General features: G+C 39.1%; 1 protein-coding gene across 2 annotated transcripts in view; it reads right to left on the minus strand.

Moving 5' to 3' along the window:
- DNAH11 (dynein axonemal heavy chain 11) overlaps positions 1-18,565 on the minus strand; it is a 424,306-nt gene extending 405,741 nt beyond the window's left edge. The window contains exons 1-6 of one of the 2 annotated variants that reach the window (XM_077122193.1): positions 17,959-18,565; positions 16,240-16,383; positions 9,889-10,085; positions 9,226-9,415; positions 8,362-8,461; positions 5,426-5,637 (exon numbers count right to left, since the gene is read on the minus strand). In XM_077122193.1, the coding sequence (XP_076978308.1) occupies positions 5,426-5,637; positions 8,362-8,461; positions 9,226-9,415; positions 9,889-10,085; positions 16,240-16,383; positions 17,959-18,336 (1,221 nt within the window). In that variant the 5' untranslated portion in view covers positions 18,337-18,565. Of the gene's footprint in view, positions 1-5,425; positions 5,638-8,361; positions 8,462-9,225; positions 9,416-9,888; positions 10,086-14,617; positions 15,155-16,239; positions 16,384-17,958 lie in introns of those variants that run through there. The other variant, XM_077122194.1, reaches the window with a different exon arrangement.
- Between the last annotated feature and the right edge of the window lie 3,491 nt (positions 18,566-22,056).

Here is a 22,056-nt window from a genome sequence, read left to right on the forward strand (position 1 = left end):
TGAAGACATCAGGTTGAGTGAAATAAGCCAGGCACAAAAGTACAAATATTGCATAATCTCACTGACATAAAATAATCAGAATAAGAAACTCACAGGGTCAGAATATAGACTATTGGTTACCAGGGAATAGATTGGGGGCTCAATAGGGAGTTGATGCTTAATTTGCACAGAATTTCTATTTAGGTTGATTACAAAGGCTTGGAAATGGATGGTGGTGATGGTAGCACATTATTGTGAGTGTAACGAACAGCACTGAATTTATATATGTGAATGTGGTTAAAGGGGGATATTTTAGGTTGCATATGTTACTAGAATAAAAATTAAAAATAAAACATTAGACTATGTAACACAGTGAACCCTATTGTAGACAATGGACTACAGATCATAGTCCAAGTATAAGAATGATCTTTCATGAATTATAATGAATGTACAACACTAACACAAGGTATTAACAACAGGATGGCATGTGGGAAAAAAATACCTAATGCACTATGGACTATAGTTGATAGCACTATTTTAATATTCTGTCATCAGTTGTAGCAAAGGTACCACACCAATGAAATGTGTTAACAACAGGGGGGATCCTGGGAACACCGTATTTTTTTTAACATGATTTTTCTGTAAAACTACAAATTCTCTGATTAAAAAATAAATTTAAAAAAATAGGATATATTTCACAGGCCTGTGTATTGGGTGTTTTAAATGAGGTAATCCATGTTAATTGCATCAAACAGTGCCTAGAATAAAGAATCTCTCAATAAATGCTGCCTTATACTGTTTGAAAAAATTGTACAATGATTAGAAAGTGCTATCATCAATTGTGGTGGAGTCATGTAAAAGAATCCCAGATTTTTTGTATGATTGTTCTGTAGACCCATAACCTCTCTAATAAAAAAAAAAATTTTAAACACAATGAGATACCACCTCACACTCACAAGAATGGCTGTTTTAGAAACAGAAAATAAAAAGTGCTGATGATAGCGCAGAGAAATAGTGACCCTCATACACTGCTCCTGTGAATGTAAAATGGTGCAGCTACTGTGGGAAACAGTTTGGCAGTTCCTCAAAAAATTATACATAGAACCACTATAAGACCTAGGAATCCCACTTCTGGGTGCACGCCCCGAAGTATTGAAAGAAGGGACAAACATGATTCCACATATTTTCACCAATCTGTTGGTTGTCTTTCCACTTACGTATTTTTTCTTTTGTTGCTTGTAGTTTCAGTATAAAACCTAAGAATCTATCGACTAGTATAAGATCTTGTAGATATTTTCCTATGTCTTCCTCTAAGAGTTTCATAATTTTAGTTTTTATATTTAGGTTGTGTTCGTAGTAGCATTATACATCGTAGCCAAAAGGTGGAAGCAACCCAAATGTCCATCAGCAGATGAACGGATAAACAAAATGTAGTACACACATACACTGCAATACCACTCAGCCATAAAAAGAAAGTGAAGTCGTGATATATGTTACAACATGCATGAACCTTGAAGAGATCACGTTGAGTGAAATAAGCCAGACACAAAAGGACAGGTATCGTCTCGTTCCACCTATATGAAATTACTAGAATATGCAAATGTATAGAAATTGAAAGGCGAGGACAGGTTACCAGGGGTGGCAATGGAGAGCTAATGCATACTGGGTATAGGGCTTCTGTTTGGGGTAATGGGGAAGTTCTGGCAATGGATGCAGAAGCATTATGAATGTGGTTAATCTCACTGAATCATATGCTTGGGAGGAGTGGAGATGGGAAAGTATACAGCATAATTTTTCCACAATTTAAAAAAAGAGAGAGTACAATCAAAGAGACAATGAGAATTAAAAGTAATACATCACCCTGGACTGGATTTAATAATGTAGGGGAAATGCCTCAGAGGACATTATTGGGACATGTAAAACACACTGGAATATAGAGTGTAAGTTTTAGATCAAGGTTAAATTTCCTAAACTGGATAATAGCATCTAAGGCGGTTACATAAATCACCTTATATTGTTCTTAGGAAATGTACACGGAAATATTACATGTTAAAGGAACATAATGTATACTGCTGTAGTGGTTTGAAGCTGTGTGTACCAAGAAAAACATGTTCTTAAAATTAATTCATCCCTGTGGGCAGGGGCCCATTGTAAGGAGGACCTTTTGATGAAGCTCCTTCAGTTAACGTGTGGCCTACCTCACTCAGGATGGGTCAGATTCCTGTTACTGGAGTTCGCTATAAGAGAATGAAGTTCAGACGAAGAGAGAGAGAAAGACATGGAAGCAAGGAACTGAAGTCAAGGAAATCCACAAGAGAAAGGAGAGACCAGCAGATGCCACCATGTGCCTTGTCATATGACAGAGAAGTCAAGGACCAGGAAAGCTGATTCGGTCATTTCCCCAGACTAAAAGCCATGAGCAAACAAATTCTCATGGTTTAACCTGACTCATTTCATGGTGTTTGCTTTAAGGAGCCTATGAAATTAAACAACAACCTACCCTCAAATATTTAGAAGATAGACAGATAAATGGATGGATGGACAGAAAGAATGATATAGCAAATGTGGCAAAATGTTGAAATTGATAAATCGGGTTTCTGGAGGTGAGGGATATATCAAAATTCTCTCTATGGGCTTTGTATTATTTTTGCAACTGTCCAGTAAGTTAGAAATTATTTCAAAATAAAAAGTTTAAGAAGGGAAAAAAAAGGTAGAGCCATAGCAAGATATCAACGTGAAACAGAAAATGAAGGTGACCAGGTCCACTCTGACCCCAGGTTTGAGAAACTGTGCAGAGTCCTACGAGCACACACTTCCCATTAATAACTTATGGTGGGGTTTTTTTTTTTCAATTACATGTATTTTTTTTTCCAAATATCTTCTACGTTTGGACCTAACTACTTAAAAATAGATATTTTAGGTCTTTAGTAAAGAAAAAAAAAAAAACAAACAATGGTGGGGCTGAAGGGAGACTTCCACTCTAGCTCTTCAGAGACCCCAGGTATGAAAGATGAGAGTGTTGATTTTTTTATTCTTAATATGTTGGGCAGATTTACTACAAAGTCTAGGATCCACCATTTGGATAATCTAGGAAATCAGGTCAATGAAACCAAGTAACAAGAGAAGCTACATTATCATTTCCTCCCAAGCTTGGCAAACTCTGATGGGTGACACAGGCACAGGAGCTGGAGAGATGAGTTTATAGGTTTACATGGTAGCCAGGATGCCCTACAAACCATCTACAAGTCACCAAAGAACGGCTGCCTCTGGAGTTTACCCTCTAACAGGGCTTTGCAGTGAAAAGGTGATGCTATCTGTAAAGGGGTTTCGGGAAGATGTGGTTATAATCCTTGGCCCTGCAACTGAGACTGTGGTCTTTCACGTGGCAAGCCAAGCCATGAGTTCTAGCGCCCTTGACTACAACAGAACAAAACTTCAAGTTCACACAACAGAGAAAGTGAAGTAGAGTGAAGAGGAGTGTGATGCCAGAGGAGATGATGATAAAACATATCAAGGAAACTGACCTGGTGCTAACCCCCATCAATAGCTGCAACTGGCTTGTAAGTCACAATTTAGACAAGCGAAGAGAAGAAATTAACTTTTCCTGAGCTTCTATTAAATACCAGGCACTGTCCTGGCATTTTACTTACGTTCTCTCTTTTGATCTTCACTTCAGTCCCTGGACTTGCATTATACACACTTTCAGGTATAGAACTAAGGTTCAGAGAAGTAATTTAACTTCCTTGAAGCAGTTCAATTAGATATGAACCCAGGTTGGTCTGAGTCTGGCCTTTCCCAAACACCACTCTAACACCGCTTCAGAAGCAGAGAGAAAGTAAACATATGAACAGTTCAATCTCATACTGAAAGTCTAAACTGCAAGCAAGAGACCCGTTCTCTAGTCTGGCCTTACCCCTCACTTCTCAGGGAAATTGAGTAAATGATGACACCTCTCATGCCTCAGTTAATCCATCTGAAGCATATCACGGATTAGATTGGGACAAAGTATCCCAAATAGTCTACCCTACAGCCTTCTTCTCTCTTTAGCTTGGGCAGCTAGAGGCAGCAGGAGCTCCAAGTGTTTGCCTCATCTGTGAACAGACTTTGAGGGTTCCAAATCCTGCCCCTTGCCCCAATTTACCTCCCATGTGCAGTTTTGTTTTTGTTTTTAAATTTTCTATTTGAGCTACGATGTGAAAACCACTGGGAAGCAGTAGGCTAGATGAGCGATGCAGGTCCATCACAGTTGCCCACCCCCCTCTGAATGTGATCCTGGCTTGTCCAAAATCCTCCAACCCCTGGCCACAATGATTATTTCAGGGATGGAAACATAATCCACTGGGTCAGAACTAATAAGGAAAACAGCCTCTTTCCAGTGACGTTTCTATACTAGAGGAATAAACATCGAGGGCTACCAAAAACCAATTTATCCAGCATATGATGGGAGTCTGAAGAATGAAGCCAAACATAAATAAGCAACGTGGAGGTGGTGGGAGGGTTTTGAAATTATAATCTGAGCCCTACTGGGACAGCCTACACTTGCAGAAATTGCAGTTCTAGAGTTTGCAGTTCACATACATTTATAAGTGCTCTTTTTGTTCTTGTTTTTGGCTTAAGCTAGTTTGATTTCAGTTTGTCAGTTGCAGCCAAAGATTCATCCCTTGAGAGGCTTAACAATACAAAGTCTAAGCCGTACACAAGTTCTGATTCAACAGGTCTGGATTGGACCCTGGCTTTTGTTTTACAAAACCCCCCTATATGGTTCAGACACACACTACCAGCTAAGAAACAAGAGATTATGGGAGCTCCACATATCTTTTAGCTCTGAAATTTTGTAATGTTCTCTATTACCGACACAAGAAGGAAAAGAAAACTGAAGGAGGCAGTCTCTCTTTTTAAACATTTTGCAAGTTAAAGTCAGTTGAGGTACTAGAGAAACAACAATATGAGCCATTGTTAAGGATCAACAATGAATCAAAATTCTTTTAAGACAGATTCTTTCAATACAACTCCATTGCTATTTGCTGAAGACAATTTTTTTGGTCAGATTCTCTTAACTGCACTTTATGAAAGTTTTCCATTAGCCAGGGTTCCTGCAGAAAGCAAAGGGAATGCCACAAAGTATTACTATGCATACATGCCTTTTTCTAGAAGCTGCCTTAAAATCTCTTTGAAGAAAGGGAGGTTATTAAACAAATAACAATAAACAAGAACCTTTCCTTTGACTGTGTCTGACTTACTTCTAGAGCTCTCTCGCCATTTAGGAAAAAAAATCATCTGACCTTTGTTACTATAAACTTCCTTTCTGAAGGAAAGAAGCGGTGGGAGGGAGGGAGGAAGGGACAGTGTTCTAACTATTGATCAGAATTATTTATAGTTTGCTGGTCTAACAGAACCTACTGCATAGCAATGTTTCTTATTGTTCCTATTTTTTAATGCTACATACCTGGTCAATGAAGAGATTACAAAACTCTTGTAATAAAACTATAACCCGAGCAGGAGTATTATAATATGTGGAATGACTCCAGATCAGACAAATGGTATGAAATAATGGTGCAATTAATATACAGGTTTGTGGAAATTCTGTCTCCTGGAGACACTGAATGTGTCTCCTCAACGGGCTCAGGTAAAGGTCTATGTCTTGAGCTTCAAGTAGAGCTGAAAGGAAAGAGACTCAGTGTTAAAATGATGCAGCCGTGCTTTTCGAAATTCCCTTTACAAGTTCAAGAGAACAATATAAAACAAAACCCTTTACATATTTCTTTTTATATTACTTAACTTGCAATTTACCCATGACTGATTTGAAAGACTTTGCACGCTGTCCCACCTATAACTCAGAAGAGTACTAGGGTAGTTACACACATAGCATAAGTAAATTGGGACTGAAAATCCAGTAGGGAAACATGCTTAGAGTCTAAAGAAATGTATCAAGCCCATGAAAATTATGGGACTGAACCATCTGTGAAATTGCCGTCATTTTATGGTTTGTATTACATTCTACAAAACTAGAATTTTTAATTCCTCCTAGATATTTAGAACTGGCACAATTTTAAAAAACATTTTTTGCATGTGAAATACATAAATAGAAAAGTGATAAATTTCAAAGCACAGCTTAACAGTAGTTATAAAGCAAATTTCAAAGTATAGTATGGGTTACAGTTACACAATTTCAGGTATTTCTTTCTGGCTGTTCTAATACACTAGAAACTAAAAAGAAATATCTATAATGATTCTGTAGTCATAATCATTTGCTAAATGTAACTTCTCTTTTACAACTCGTGTCTCATTTGATCGTTCTCTCGGTCTTCAGAGATATTTTAGCAATGGCCATTCTAACTTCTTCATGCTGTAAAGGGGTGTTGACATTATGGGGTAGGGGAAAGCAACTCGCTATGTTCTGAGAGATTGGTACCTCCAAGTTTCAGGGCTTATCTGGCATAGGAATAATTTGGAGATTTTAAGTTTCTGAAAATAAACTTTATTAGTACAACTTTTAGACTCTTAGATACAACCCTGGGTTTTCTTTAGGGCTTTCAGGAACACTGTTGGCTGGGGCTTGGCATACTGTGGCAATTTTGCAATATCTGGCTGAACCTTGCATAAGAGTAACCTCCAGAATGACCTCTTGACTCTATTTGAAACCTCTTAGCCACTGAAACCTTATTCTGTTACATTTCTTTACCCCAGTTTTGTTAAGAAGGCAGACTCAATCCCACAATGAGACTGGCACAATTTTAGTGTCTCATTCCAGCTTCCTATGAGAGGAGTTCATATAATTTTAGGAAAAGTTTTATTAAATTATTAATAAAAAATAACTTAAAATTGTTAAACATTGTAACGACTCACCTAAACATAGTCGTGGGAAGAAAAAGAAGGTCGTTTTGTTTCCAAGAGGTACTTATGTGTGAGTACATTTTTACCCATGTTTATTCCAAAACCACCTCGCTGCCTCTAATGGTTAAGTGCCTCTTAAAACGTGATCAACATGTCTGGTGATTTCACAGGGTCTCAAGTATGTCTTTGATTTGATTTGATGCTGGTATCTCTAACTGACAATGGATTTGGGCCATTTGTTCTACAGTAAGTGTTGTCCTCACCTGTGCGATTCATTATCCACCTTATACTAACAGGAAAAATGCAAACAGCTTCTTATTTATTGGGGGCATACCTGCTTCGAGCCCAGCACTATGAATACTATATATAATATTTCTAATCCAGTAGTTTTCATTAGGGGTGATATTTGCTCCCAGGGGACATGTGGCAGTGTCTGGAGACATTCTGGTAGTCACAACTCAGAGATGCTCCTGGCACCTAGTGGGCAGAGGACATGGATGCTGCCAAACGTCCTCTAACACACAGGACAGCCCCACCTCCCAGCCCCAACAAAGAAATGTCCAGAAAAAATGCCAGTAGTGACAAGGTTGGAAATGCTGCTCTAATCCTCCCAACAATTCTGCAAGGAAAGTGATAATGTGCCAGTTTGGCCGATGGAAAAGCAGAGGCTCAGCAAATTTAAGACACAGTAAACAGAGATGGGACAGGACTCCCCAGGCTCAAATATTCCCCCTTGTCTGCACCATCTTTTCATACAGAATTCAAGGGGAAAATTCTAAAGAGATAGCAAAGCATCTCTAAGTGGAAAAAAATAATCAGAAAGTTGCTTTCTAATGTCAGAAATGAGGGGAAAAAAACTATTCATATTATTCAGTACAATTTTAACATTTAAAACTTCATTATCAGTATATCCTATTTGCTTAATTATGCATAAAGAAACTTGAACAGAAATCAGGAAATAGGGAGAGTGGTTACTTAGAGGTGAGTGAAACTAGGCAGTTGCAGGACAAAGATGGAAAGGAGACTTTTCATTGAATGTATCTTTATAATTTCCGGTTTTTAACAATGTGCATGTGTTTCCAATACAAAAATAAACAATGAACAAACCTTCACTTTGCATGTTTAATATTCATTTTTGAATATTAAATGTCAGCTTTGAGTGCTTCTATTCTAAGGGAGCACTAGAGGTCCAGCACAGAGATTCTACTAGTGAATAACTGGACTATCCAGATAATCACAGCCCAATTGTTGATTAGGAAGCCTCTATCCAGGGCTGCTAATTACTTAAGGGCTTCCCTACCACACTCATATTCTAATTAAAACTTTAACCTGGAGCCAGACTTCTGGTAGGTATCTCTTATATACCAGACAAATTAAAAATAGTCTAGTGTAGCTAGAGAATAAAGGACAAAGAGTGAGATCATTAGAAGAGCCGAGTGCAATCACACCATGAATATGCTCGTGGTGGAAGGGTAGGTGACGAGGCTGAGCAGGCAGCGACCAGATCATGAGGGACACTGAGGCCAGGTCAGGGAACAAGAGTCTTACCATTTTCCACAGTCATGAAAATGTCCTTCAAAGTTGGATAATAGATGCTTTGTTTAGTTTTCAGGATTGTAACCATTTTGAGGACAATAGGAGCCTGGAGCTAAATTTAAAAATAATAACTTTAATAAGTATAAGCTAGATCAATTACTAAATAAATGCATCCTGTAATAAAAAATATTTAAATTAAATTCCACAATACACGGTATATTTAACACTCAATAGTGCATCTGGTTTCAGGTTGGAAAAATATATCTATATTTTTCCCCTTAAGCTTGTATTTTATTTTGCATTTACAGTTTTCTTAACTGAATTTTTTCATCACAGTTGATTTACAGATTACTATATATGTAAAATATTAACTTTTCTATACAAAATTTCTCACTCTGTTTCAGAAAATCGCTGAGACAGGTAAATGACTGTCTTCATTTTTAGAACATTAAGTGAAGTAACTTGTATGACAAACACCCAGCAAAGAAAACAAAGTTGGCTCTTCCAAAGTTGCATCCTTCCACAAAGCTAGACCCTACTCCTTCCCAAATCAATTAAACTGACTAGATTAATTAAATCTTATCCTTCAATGTTTTCTAGACATGGAATACCACATAGACGTTCCAATCTTTTTCCCGTGCTAGAAAGTATTTCCAATCATCTCAACTGCTAAAAAAAAAAAAAGGCAAAACTTTCTCACTCCCCATTAATTTTAAGAATACATACAATTTTGGAGTAAGAAAAGAGAATGGACTATTAAGTCATATGAAGATGGTATGCTTTTTAAATTATTGAAAACTACTATTCTAGAGAGTGAATTCGACAATCAAATTTCATCATTTAATTTACAAGCAATTTCTAGATTTATCTACTTACTTGATCATACAGGCACAACAGATTCTCTTTTCTCATTTGCCAGAAATCTAGCTCAGTTTGAGGATTTGAGTGAGGACCATTCAGCAAAGGCTGCAATGGATCTTTTTCTACAATTTCTTGGATTTGATGTGACCATTTAATAACCACAGATTCAATTGCATGAAGTATTGTCCTTCCATTTGAATCCAGCCTTCAAACATCGAAATAATGAAACAATTGAAAGGTGAGTCATTTCATCCAAATTAAGATAGGACAGGGATTTTAATAAGTATTTTATGTATCCACGAACTAGTTTTTAAAAGATGAATTCTATAAAATCAGTTATCTATTATTTTGATGCCTCAGTTTTAGCTTTGGCATATTATTCTTTTACTAACATGTCTCAAATATAAAAAAAAATTGTTAAAGACTTACCATATTCTTAAAATCATTTTATTAAAGGAATATTGTTGCAATTGCTAAGTTTTCTTTTTGTACAGTTTGCTTTTAAAAGTATACTTTGAAAGGAAGTAATATACACGGTGTTTCTGCACATTATTTTGGAGACACGATGTAGTTAAATTAATTCTATACTCTGCTAACAGTTTGCTAAGGATGTGATATTAAATGTCTATACTGGCTCTCCATTCTAATATCCTATATATATATCGTATCATTACGTACTTGTTCTCTGAATAATTCTGATCCAGGTCAATCTTTCTTGCAATAGTGGGAATTGGTAGAAGAGTTCTTCCAGACATTTTGCCCCTAAAAATATGCATTTTGTTTTTCATGATTTCTATGTGACGTTCCATATCTTGTGAAATAAAACAGGACCAAGATTTCTGGTTGTTCTTGTTAGAAAGAATTGGCACTAAAATCTAGAGAAAGAGAAACGTTTTTAAAGGAGTTTAATTTACAGATAATACACTTCTTCAAAGACTTTCTTGTTACACAAAACCAGTGAAAAAAACCACTTAATTTAATGAATATCTGCCTAGAATACCAAATCTACAAACAGAGGACAAAGTTAGTGACCCATTTAGACTTAATCAATTTGACATTAATTCTCCTAAAGTAGAAATACTAAGCTACTTGTTATTCATTTGGCAATTAAGCCAGCACGTGTGGAGACTCCCTATGACACAATAGTGCATAAAATAAGCAAACTCATGTCAAGTAGACAACATTTTCTTAGAGCAAACTGTGCACATCAGCAGGTATATTAATGAAATAACCCTTTGAATCGCACTGAAACAAGGAGGAAGTTAATCTTTACAAGCCCTGAGTGCCTTCCCAGTGGATTAAAGTTTGGGCAGTCAGAAGTTTAGTCAACCACATGGGTCTTTTTCAGAATTCCCTCTACCATTAAATTTGGAACATCAGTGAAATTACATATCGAAAACCCTCAGAAAGTATTATTCTTTTGTAGTCCCAGAGCCTAGAATATGTTAGATAATTCCTGAGAGTTTGTTGAGTTAAAGAAGTTTGTCTCTTCCGGCTTTCCCACCCCATTCTAACATCTAGTAATTCTAAAGATTCTTCATTTTTCTAATATAACCTGTCCAAGTTATCAGCAATATACCATAACATTCAGATTAGTTAAAATGCTCAGAAATTAGCTATCCCACCTTTTTCAAGTTTATTTTGATAAAACAATTATCTAGTCAACGAAAAACAAATCTGAAGGTTCATTTTTGTTTTCTAATGGAGTTAAAATCGATCTTTCCAAACTGTATTGTCACACTGTCCTGCTTAGCACCTACTCCATGTTCCACTAAGAATAAAGAGATAAATAAGAAATAGTCCCTGCCCCCAATCAGCTCAGTGCGAAAGGACCCAGAAACTATGATCCTTGATGTAAGAACTGCCATAATTAGAGATATCTTCAGGATGAAGTGTGAAAACACAGGAGAAACAACCTGCCTCTGCGAGGGAGAGGTGTCAGGGGAGACTTGCCAGCCAAGTTTTACTTAGTTCGAATCTTTAAGATGAAAGGACAGACCAAGGCAGGCATTCCAGGAATCTGAACGATGATATGCAAAATCACGGTATTGATGGGAAAGTGCTGAAGATTTGGCCTGCTTGGAACTAGAGCCAGCACCTCAAGGAGAAACTGCAAAGACCAGGCCGGGAGAAAGGCAGAGATGCTCTTGGAGAGCTTTGGAAACCAGACTGAAGAGATTAGGCCTGTTGGGCTGAACCTTCACGGAACGAGCGGGAAGTTGCTTTCTACAGTAAGTCCCTGATATCAACAGCTTTTCCAAAAAGTCAGAAGCAAGGAAAAGTCTGGTTATGTAACATTTCTAATTTACGGGGTACTTTCCAGACTTTATTTGCTACTTTGTGATAAGGCCAACTTCCTTCTAAAAGTAAATGTTTGTGTCACAAACTGAAGATAAAGCTATTGTGAAATTCTGGGCCACATGCTTTGGAAAGCAGCTATCCAGACAAATAGTTAGCATATCTCTATAAACACATTTTAATGCAAATAGACATGAAATGTACTTGTTAATTGTAATAAATTTTGTCATCAAATTACATACAAACTAATTTAATTAATAGGCTTTGTTTGATTAACTGGGAGTGTTTTTCTTCTTTTGATTTTTTGTGGTATGTTAGAAAAATCCCAGACTTTTTCTGCGAACCAAAACAATTTAGACTTGTTTACATAGGCGACATATAACTACAGACAAAAGAAGTCTAATGCAGTCGCTGTTAAGGTCTTTCTTACCTTCGTTCTCTTATCCTTTTATTTAAAAAAAAAAGGGCTCTTTCTCTTTACAATGGTTCTTAAATCAGCAGAGAGAGAATACATGGCATTATCTGGGAAATATTTTAAAAATATAAGGTTTGGCATTGAAAGGAATGGTAAGGAGTGGGTATAGAAAAAATAGGGGGAACAAAGATTAAAATCTATTGAGTAGATGGAAATACAAGTGGTCAATGAGAGGGAGGGATAAGGGGTATGGTATATGCAAGTTTCTTCTTTTTTCTTTTTATTTCTTTTTCTAAAGTGATGCAAATGTTCTTAAAAAAGATCATGGTGATGAATATACTACTATGTGATGATATTGTGAGCCATTGATTGTACACCATGTACGGAATGTATGTTAAGAATGTTCATGTTTTGCATGTTGTTTTGGCTTGATAATAAAAAATAAGATAAATAAATAAGGTTTGAGCCCCTCCTAGACTTCTTAGATTGGAATGTCCATGGTTGGGACCAAAATAATATTTCCATTTTGGATTGGGAAACTTTCACACTTACTGATTATGATAATACATAATTAAAGAAATAACCACCTTATAGACTTTGCCAAATATGATTACATAATAAAATATAGTTACAAATAATAATGTTTGAGGATGCATAATAATATTGAGGGGCAGGTTGAGTGCTCAACTTGGAACATGTCAGGTGTGGTAGTTAGAGTCAGTTGTCAACTTGGCCAGGTGAAGGCACCTAGTTCTGTTGCTGTGGACATGAGCCAAATGGTCCGTGGACCTCATCTGTTGCCGATTTACATCTGCAGTCGGCTAGGAGGCGTGCCTGCTGCAATGAATGATGTTTGATTTAATTGGCTGGTGCGTAAGTGAGAGAGCACAACGTAGCACAGCCCAAGCAGCTCAGCATACCTCAGCTCACCACAGGGCTTTGGAGATGCAGAGAGAAATCACCCTGGGGAAAGTTGTTGGAACCCAGAGACCTGGAGAGAAGGCCAGCAGAGACCATCCTGTGCCTTCCCATGTAAGCAAGAACCTCAGATGAAAGTTAGCTGCCTTTCCTCTGAAGAACTAACAAAATGAATCCCGTTTTATTAAAAGCCAATCCGTCTCTGGTGTGTTGCATTCCGGCAGCTAGCAAACTAGAACATCAGGTTTGAGAGGTCTATTACACATCACGTAGAGACATCAGGAAGGCAAGCAGTTATGTAGGCTTAGAGTTCAGGAGAGCAGTCTAGGCTGGAGAGAGAAATCTGGGAGCCCAAAGCGTATCATCATAAACCACCAGTCAAAAAGACTTTATAAGATTAAATAAATGAAGAGTACAAATAGGTCATTCAAATAAGAAAAAATAAATATGAAGTCTACAATGACATTATCTGCCTTTGGTTCAACACTTCATCCATCCCTTCCTCATTATTACTCCATATAAACATTGGGAACTCCTCAGTTTTCAATCCAGTCCCTACCTCATTAACATGGTTCCATTACTACCCAATTGAGTCACTCTCCTTTCCTCACTTGCCTCTTCCTGGTCCTTGGACCTGCAAAGATCCTAACCCTCTTGGAGGACAGCATCACAAAAAAAGAGAGATTTGAACGAAGATCAAGAAGGGTGTTAAGGGGTTAGGTGAGTGGATATCTCAGATAGGAACAGTGTTCCAGACAGGGGAAATGACAAGAACAAGAGCCCTGGGGCAGAGGCAGCAGGCCCGGGGCTAGAGTGTGCCTGCGATGGAACAGCAAAGAAACCAGGAGTTACCAAGTGAGAAAGCAGTAGGTGATAAGTTTAGAGAGGTAATGGAGAGCCAAAGAACCCAGATTTTAGACTAGTTCTCCTCAGTCTTTAGAAAGCTTAAGAACTACCTGTCGATTCTGATTCAACAGATCTGCCTGAAATTCTGTAGTTCTAACAAGTTCCCAGATGCCACCAATGTTGCTGATCGCAGTGAGCCACACAACGAAGTGCAGACCACTGTGAACACTTTGATCCTTATATTCTGAGTGCAGGGGAACTAATGCAGGGTCTGAATAGAGAAGTGGCATGTTCTGACTTATGTTTCAATGAAGATCACTCTAGCTACCGTGGTAAGAACAGGCTCTAGGTCGGAGACAGGATGGAGGCAGGGAGACCCAAGAAGAGGCTAATGCAGCAACCCACGAGAGATACAATTGTAAATTAGACCAGTGGAGGTGAGAAGGGAACTGATTCTGAATATTTGCATGACTTCTTAACAGTGCATATGAGATGTGCAACAACGAAAGGAGTCAAGGATGACTGAATTTTTCTGGCTTGAGGAACTAGAAGGCTAGAGCTAGGCACAATCACAGATAACACGAGTTGGGGGAGGGAGAGCAGACATTCAATTTCGTATGTGTTCAGTTTGAAATAGCTGGTAAGTACAAACAGAAATGTCAGGAAGGCAGAAACATCTCCAAATTTGGACTTTAGAGGAGGGATCTCAGCTGGAGAGAGAAGTTTAGGAGTCCCTCGGACATCATCATAAGCCACTGTTAATCAGTCAATCCTGCTAATTGATTAACTTTGGTGTAGTAAAAAGACAGTCTTTGGAAACTTTTAACTTCAAACTCAACAGCCATGCTCTGAGCCTCATTTATTCCAATTTAAGCCTTGTCCATGAATAAACCCAAGTGATATGACCTATTAAAAATGTGATGCTCTCACTTATTTTTTTACTGGCCAGTGCAAAGTTCCTCAAACATAGTCAAATGAGAATCTTCCAAGTCACTTAAACTCTCCAGGGTCTGGATGCCTTGAACACTCCATAGATGTACTCATTAACAGCTTATCTCCTTCATGAAATCTTTTTCCACATGGGATATAGATCCTGGTATTGAGATAAATTCACAGAAAGATCAGAAGAAACTGAAAAAGTTGTGTATCTCCTGTTCACAGAAATAGATGATAGAGCAGGATACCTACTATGTACCAGGAATGGTTTCAGTTGCTGAAGATACAAAATTCTCTTCCTAGCAGCTTGCTGAAATCAATTGAAGTCAAGTAAATTCAGTGGGAGGGGAGAGAAACCTAGGTGGGCTACTTAAGTGTGAGACTCTGAATAGTCCAAAGACAGCAAGAAAATACCTTCTTTTAAGACAGCTGAAGAGAATCAAGCAAAAAAATAAAGGGGGGTGGTGGTGGTGGTGAAGGGATTGATAAATCACTAGAAATGAATGTTGGTGATTATTCCTACTTTAAATATTATCCTTGGCAGGACTGCATTGATTACTGAGGTTTAACTTACCAATGGAATGTTATGAATTGACCTTATGAACTATCTAACCCAGTGGTGCCCAAACTTTGCTGCACATTGGAATCACCTGTGGCTCTTTTGAAACCACTGATACCTGGGTCCGGGGCATTCTGATTTAATTGTTATATGCTGTGACCTGGGCACTGGTATGTTAAAAAGCTCTCACAGGTAATTCTCATATACAGCAAAGTTTGAGAACCTGTTCTGTAAAACCTGGTCATTTAGCACCTTGTTCCTCAAAGCTGGTACACGAACAAGTAGCATCAAGGAATTTGTTAGAAATGCAGCATCTAAGACCTCACCACAGACCTACCTAATCAGCATGGCTTTAACAAAATCCCCAGGTGGTGCTAATGCACATTAAAGGGCAAGCAACAATGATTTCATGAGTATTTTTCTGATTCAAGGGGAGGAAAAGAGGAATGCAAAGGCAACCATTTCTACCACCTCCTCTCCATCACCTTTTCCTATTTAATGCTTGAGTGACACCTTAGAAACTAACAGGAATCTGAAAAACTGATAACACTAATACCTCTTTCCAAAGTGTACGTTTGCCTCTACTCTGAAATTAAAACCCTACAGTGGGGCAGGCCACGGTGGCTCAGGAGGCAGAGTTCTCGCCTGCCGAGCCACGGTGGCTCAGCAGGCAGAGTTCTCGCCTGCCATGCAGGAGACCTGGGTTCGTTTCCTCGTGCCTGCCCATGTAAAATAAATAAATTAAAGTTAAAAATTAAAAAAGAAAAAACCTCCAGTGAACTACAATTGCCTACTGAATTCATTCTGTTTTTTTTTATCTCCATTATCTTAAAAGAAAGACTATCCTCCAAATTACCAACTACCTATTTAATACACTGGTGTCAGGAAGTATAAACTCATTTCAGGAAAATAATCTAAATACTATCACTCTTCATCCATCTGGCTAAAGAGATAACTGGCTTCTATAATATGTTTTTACTACCCAAAATTGTTCCACAATAAATCCAAGTGTCATGGAGAGAAATGAAAGATGCAAATGTTAAAGGCAGGCTAGTACCTCATCTAGGAAAGCAGTGACATGTCCAAGAGGTGATGCAGGTAATTCTCCAAATAAAATAGTTTGAGAGTATTCCATTACCCCAGTGCTTTCAGTATTCTTCTTGGCGATATAAACAAGTTTATGCTTTGCATCTTTTGGAATCTGAAACAAGAGCAAGCAAATGAGTTCTTCAATGTTAACAAGCAGGCTTTGCTGTAAACAGCGTTCGGATGGACTGCTAACAACAAACCTGACATCTTTCCTACCTTTACAAAATAAGGTCTTTCCACTGCTCTTTCCTATTCTACAAAAGGTTTCTTTGTTCTTTTATAATGCTTATTTCACAGCATTATTGATATGAAAATGTCACCTTTAAAGGGCATGTCAATTATACCAGATCATTAAAGACCTTAAAATCTCATGCTTAAAAACAAGTATAAGGGGCAGCAGTGGCTCAGCAGGTGGAGTTCTCTCCTGCCATGCCGGAGACCTGGGTTCGATTCCTGATGCCTGCCCATGCAAAAAATAATAATAATAATATATACATATATATATATAGAGAGAGAGACCATATAGAATGTTTCAAACTTAGCAAAGACTATTCTTTTTTTAATACTTTTTCCTTGTCTTTTCTTGTTTGAAAATAAGCCACATTAAGGTAAACACAAGGCACAAAAGGTTGATTTGGCAAAGGATAGAAGCTAAAAATGCTTCACCAAGATAGTCAAACATTTCTGCAACTGCTGAGTCCTGTCTTTAGATATAATAACCATTTAATTTAGATAATATTAGAGTTGAGCATATTTTTTCTTCTCTAAAACAAACTTTTAAAAAATAATTTACAATTAGGTGAGTAGTAAAATAGTTCTACCATTCACAAACCCTAAGTTCTATACTTAAAAAAAAAATCCCTCCTCAACTTGATGTGGCAAACTCTTATTTCTTTCTTCTCTGGGATCCCAATTTCCAGCTATTACAATAACCACATGTAGTGATGACATTACATAACAATACTACACTGAGGGACTGTACTCCCTAAAGAGTGTAAACCTTGTTCTAAAACTTTAAAAAACCAAATACAAATGCTGAACCCGTAGTGGATATTAACCTTCAAGAAGACTGGCAAATGAAATTCCAAAAACATAACGGAAAAAAAAAGAAAAGGAGGGAAGGAAAGAAATGTTTCCCCTAAAGTGTTGTTAAACGCGTGCAGATTGCTAGGGTAGCCTTTTCTAAGTACTCAGTTTTTTCCTGCGGTGAAGTGTGATCGCCTGGGAGTCAGACTGAGTAAATGGCAAGTTACCTGGGCACCGCCAAACATCACATTTTTAAAGACTTCACTCTCGAGTGGTCCAACTAAAAAGGAGATCCCATAAGTATAAACCCCAAAGCAACTGAAACGGGAGTAATTAGCATCGAAAACACCTTAAGCCTAACGCCCAGGTAGGTAACGGCAGCGCTGCTTTTCTTGTGTTTTCCGGGTCTAGCCGACCCAACGGGGGATTTTCGGCCAGAAAACATAAAGGTTCACCCTCTAGAAACCTCCCCCATACTGCTGACTGCAGAGTGGGCGCAGTGGCTCTGCGGACACTGGGGCAGGAACTTGAAGCCAAGTTACGGAAAGCCTCGGGTGAGCGCCCCGCGGGAACCTAGGGAGGCGCCACTGGACCTTCCCAGTTCAGGTTTCCGATCCGCTGGCGGGCTGCGAGGCCGGGTCCCTTCGCCCGCACCCCTTACCTCCCAGGTGGCCACCAGTCGCCCCGCGGCGGCGACGCTGATCAGGAGGCAGGCGGGGCTGGGGTGCTCCAGAAACGCCCCCAGGGTCTGCCTGTTGCCCTCGCGCTCCAGATACTGGCTCCAGGTCTCCTCCGGGAGCCCCAGCAGCTGCTTCAAGCGGTCGCCGAGGAAGCGTACCCTTGTGTCTTGGGCGAAACTCCGCGCTCTCCTGGCTTCCTCTTTTTCCTCCTCCTCCTCCTCCTCCTTCCCCTTCCCCTCCTCCTCCTCTTCCTCTAGCTCCTTCGCGCCCGCCGCCTCCCGGCCGGCGCCCGGAGTTACACTAAGGATCCGAGCTTCCCGGAACCCTCTCTCCTCCCGGGCTGCCACCCGGGCTGCCATTGGGCCCGGCTGAAAAGAGCGGGTCCGGCCGGCTGCTCGGCGCGCACCTGCGCCAGCTCGGGGTGGGCGAGTTGGCCCCTCTACACCTGTGTCCCGGAGGCCTCTCACGCCTCCCCTGAGACTCGGCGCGCGCGGACTCCCGCTCCCCCGCTGCAGCAAGTCGGCCCGGGGCGTCCCAGCGAAGTGCGAGCCCAGCTCTAGTCCCGGACCTGCAGCGCGTCCCGTTGCCCTGGGGACCGGGTCCCCGCCCCGGGCCGGCTGGGGGTGGAGCGAGCGCCTGGCGGCCACCGCCCACCCGAAAAGACCCGCGGCGGAGGGGAAAGGCCTCCGGCTTGAAAAACTAAGCCGGGACCTGGAAAAGACGAGCCCTCGACCAGTCGGAGCCACTGGGCGCTCTCAGCGCGGGGCTCGCGGGCCTCGGTTCCTTCGCCAAGTGGATGTCTGCGTGGGGCTGCCATTGAGGGAGAGTAGCTCGCGGGATTGGTCTAAACAGTGCTGACTTCTGTGCTAAATCCTTTACCTTGATCAGTTCACGCAATCCCTAGGGAGGCAGAGCTGTTAACTGGTCGGTCTTTATTTAATGAACAAGGGAGCTAAGTAATAAAGTAGCTAAGTAATGAGGAGATGGTGGAACCGGGATTCCGACCCGGAGCTGAGAGCTTTTACTCACCTTGCAGAATTCTGTCCGAATATTACAGAAAAGAGAAAACCTGCAATTCAGTTTTGCTAGTTGTGGAAAAATCTAGGAATCCGAAGCCCTGATTCCGGTCCTTGCCTTGCCACTTACTGTACTGTCCATACGCTCAGTAAGAGGATGCATAAACGCTCTTTGCAAACTCCAAAGTACTCTGAAAATATGAAGAATTATTCAGTCCAAGAGTACTGGTCGAGGAAGAAAAGTCTCCGATTAAAAACTGTTTCATAAACCAGAAGAAAAATAGACGATAAAGACTGAGATGGTATAATTTAGGAATGCCTAGAGTGTACAATGATGGTAATTAATTGTACAAATTTTTAAAATGTTAAAAAAAAGTTTTGTAATTCTGAAATGTGGTTTCAGTATGATCCATTAATAGCATTTGTTGAGTCTATTAAGGACATTTTGATTACTGCAAGCAGCCAGAATTTTGAGCGGGAGGTGGGAACTTTTTAAAGTTTTGTTGAGTGTTGATTTCAAAGTAAAAAGACTTTAACCCCCTGTGGCTCCTGTAGTAGCTACTTAAAGAGTGTCATCCTCAATAATCCCGATTATTCATTAGTGATAAGAGGGTGTTAACAGCAAAATTCAGGGTTTCAGCAGTTTTCCTTTTTGCCTTTGGCAAACACTGTAAGCATTTCCAATTATATGATCAGAATCTAGAATTAACACAGACTACTGGAACACCTTTATAATGATGTCAGGGTTGCTAAACCTGGTTTGCAGGGTCTATGGTAAACTTTTGGGCTCCTCTTGCTAATATGCTTACTGCATTACCTTTTAATGAGTTCTTAGTCTCTTCTCTGACCCTTATATTCCAGATTTGCATCCTCTTATCCCAGAGAAACAGGAACTCTGTAAATAATACTTGAATCAAATTTGGAAATGTGTATTGAAAATAAAAGTGCTAATATCAAGATATGATTTTCCAGAAGTTAAATGTGTAACTCAAAATATAGAATGAAGAGGTGCCAAAGATTTATTCAACCCATTAATGAAGAAGCTAATGAAATGGTGAACTGGTTCTAAGGAGAATGAGAGAAAAAGAGACTTATAGACACTCAAGAGAGACTGTTGGAAAATGGTTATGTTAGATGAAATACTGGTTAATGTCCTACAAGGCAATATACCCATAACTTTGGGGGTTATTTTTCCTGCTAGACAGAAATAATTTGCATCTGTAATCAACAAAAATCTACAAATTAAGATATAATTTCACAGCATTTGGGTCTTTAATCAATAGTAATAGTGAGTCAAGCAAAGGTATATTTCCCTTGATAAATTCATCTTTAGATGGGCCAAATTAACAATGTTCCAATATGGCACTGAGAGGACATACTGCATTCCCTTGATCTTTTTCAAGTTTTAGATACTTTTTCTTAGTGATAGCTAACATTTACTGAAAATAGCTAACATATACTGTGCTATATACTGTGCTGAGTTCATTTATTTTTATTGTGAAAATAATATATATATACAGACAAAAGCAATAAATTTCAATGTACTGACTTCATGTATTTGCTCAACAAATATTTATTAAAAACCTACTAAGTGCCAAGCAATATTCTAGGTACTGAAAATACAACAGAAAATCAAATCCTCATATCCCTACCCTCATATTGCTTACATGTTGATATAAAGACAGACTCATACTGACTAAATTGGAGCTAAACCAACTGTGGTTGCATTCCATTTCTACGAGATACTACTAACTGTGCGACCTTGGTAAGTTACATAGCCACTAGATGCCTCAATTTTCTTATCTGAAATAGAAGTAATAAAATGGTAACATAGATTTTTTTTCAGCAACTATTCCTTTTCCCACTTCTTAAGAAAAGTATTATTTTCTTTTCCTTTGAAGACGTTGTTGGCATGTGACTTGATTTTGTCAATGGGATATTAACAGATATAATACAGAGATTTGAAATATGCTTTCCTGGAGGGGCTTGCCCTGTTGCACCTCTTCCCTTGTCCTGAGAAGAAAATCCGTACCTTGCCTGCTGGTCCAAGGAGTCAATCTGGACCCAACTTGCAGCTTAGAGGCAAATTCCAGCTAAACCTGGTCTTGATCAGCCTAACCTCTGTCAAGTGAAGGATGCATGACCAAGAAAAATGATTCTTGTTTTAAGCTACATAGTTTTGGTGAGATTTGTATGCAGCATTACCAATGCAATAGTTGATGAACACCAACCTATAAAGTTGTTGTGAGGATTAGTTTAAATACAAAAAAATCACAAAGAATTAGAGTGGTGCCTGGCACAGCATAAGCATTATAAAGAATTTATTATTAGTTGTAAGAAACTAAACAGGCAAAGATATAATGTTTATTTTGTCAGTTGTTGATAAGTTCTAAGGAAAAAGGGAAGGAGAGTAAAAGGGGAGAGGGATGGATTGTTAATTAGTATCAGTGTTCAAGGAGGACCTCACTTTTGAACAGAAACCTAAGTGAGTGATCCATGTGTTCTGGGAGAAGAACCCCAGGTAAAGGAAAGAGCAAATAAACCCATAAAGAGAAGATGCTTGAATTTTGGAGAAACAGAAGGGAGAACATTAAGGGGGTGAAAGGAATAGTAGGAGAGGAGGACAGAGAAGTAACATGGAGCCAAATCATGTAGAGCTTTGCTGGGCCATGGTAATGGTTGTGTCTTGTCTTAAAAATGAAATGGTGTGGAGAAACTGCTGTCAACCAATATCCGTTTATCCTTTATTCCTCTTGGTAACAGAATACTCAACCCCACTCAAAGTTTTAATGGGACTCATGGTCATCCAGCTAGAAATTTCATTTCCTAGCTTACCTTGAAACTAATGGACAATGAAAGTAAATGAGGTACAGGACTTATGTGTCATGTTCTTAAAAAGAATTTATCTTCTTTCCAACTTGCTACCTAGAATAGAAACATAGTGTGTTGAGCCAGTCTAATCATGCAAATGAAATTTAAACATAAGAAGAGATGCTCAACCTTCCTCATAAGAGAAAAATACAAATCGAACTATAGTACAACACATGACTAGCTTTGTTTGAC

This window comes from Tamandua tetradactyla, chromosome 1, assembly GCF_023851605.1.
Source record: "Tamandua tetradactyla isolate mTamTet1 chromosome 1, mTamTet1.pri, whole genome shotgun sequence".
In the NCBI taxonomy this organism is placed as follows: Eukaryota; Metazoa; Chordata; class Mammalia; order Pilosa; family Myrmecophagidae; genus Tamandua; species Tamandua tetradactyla.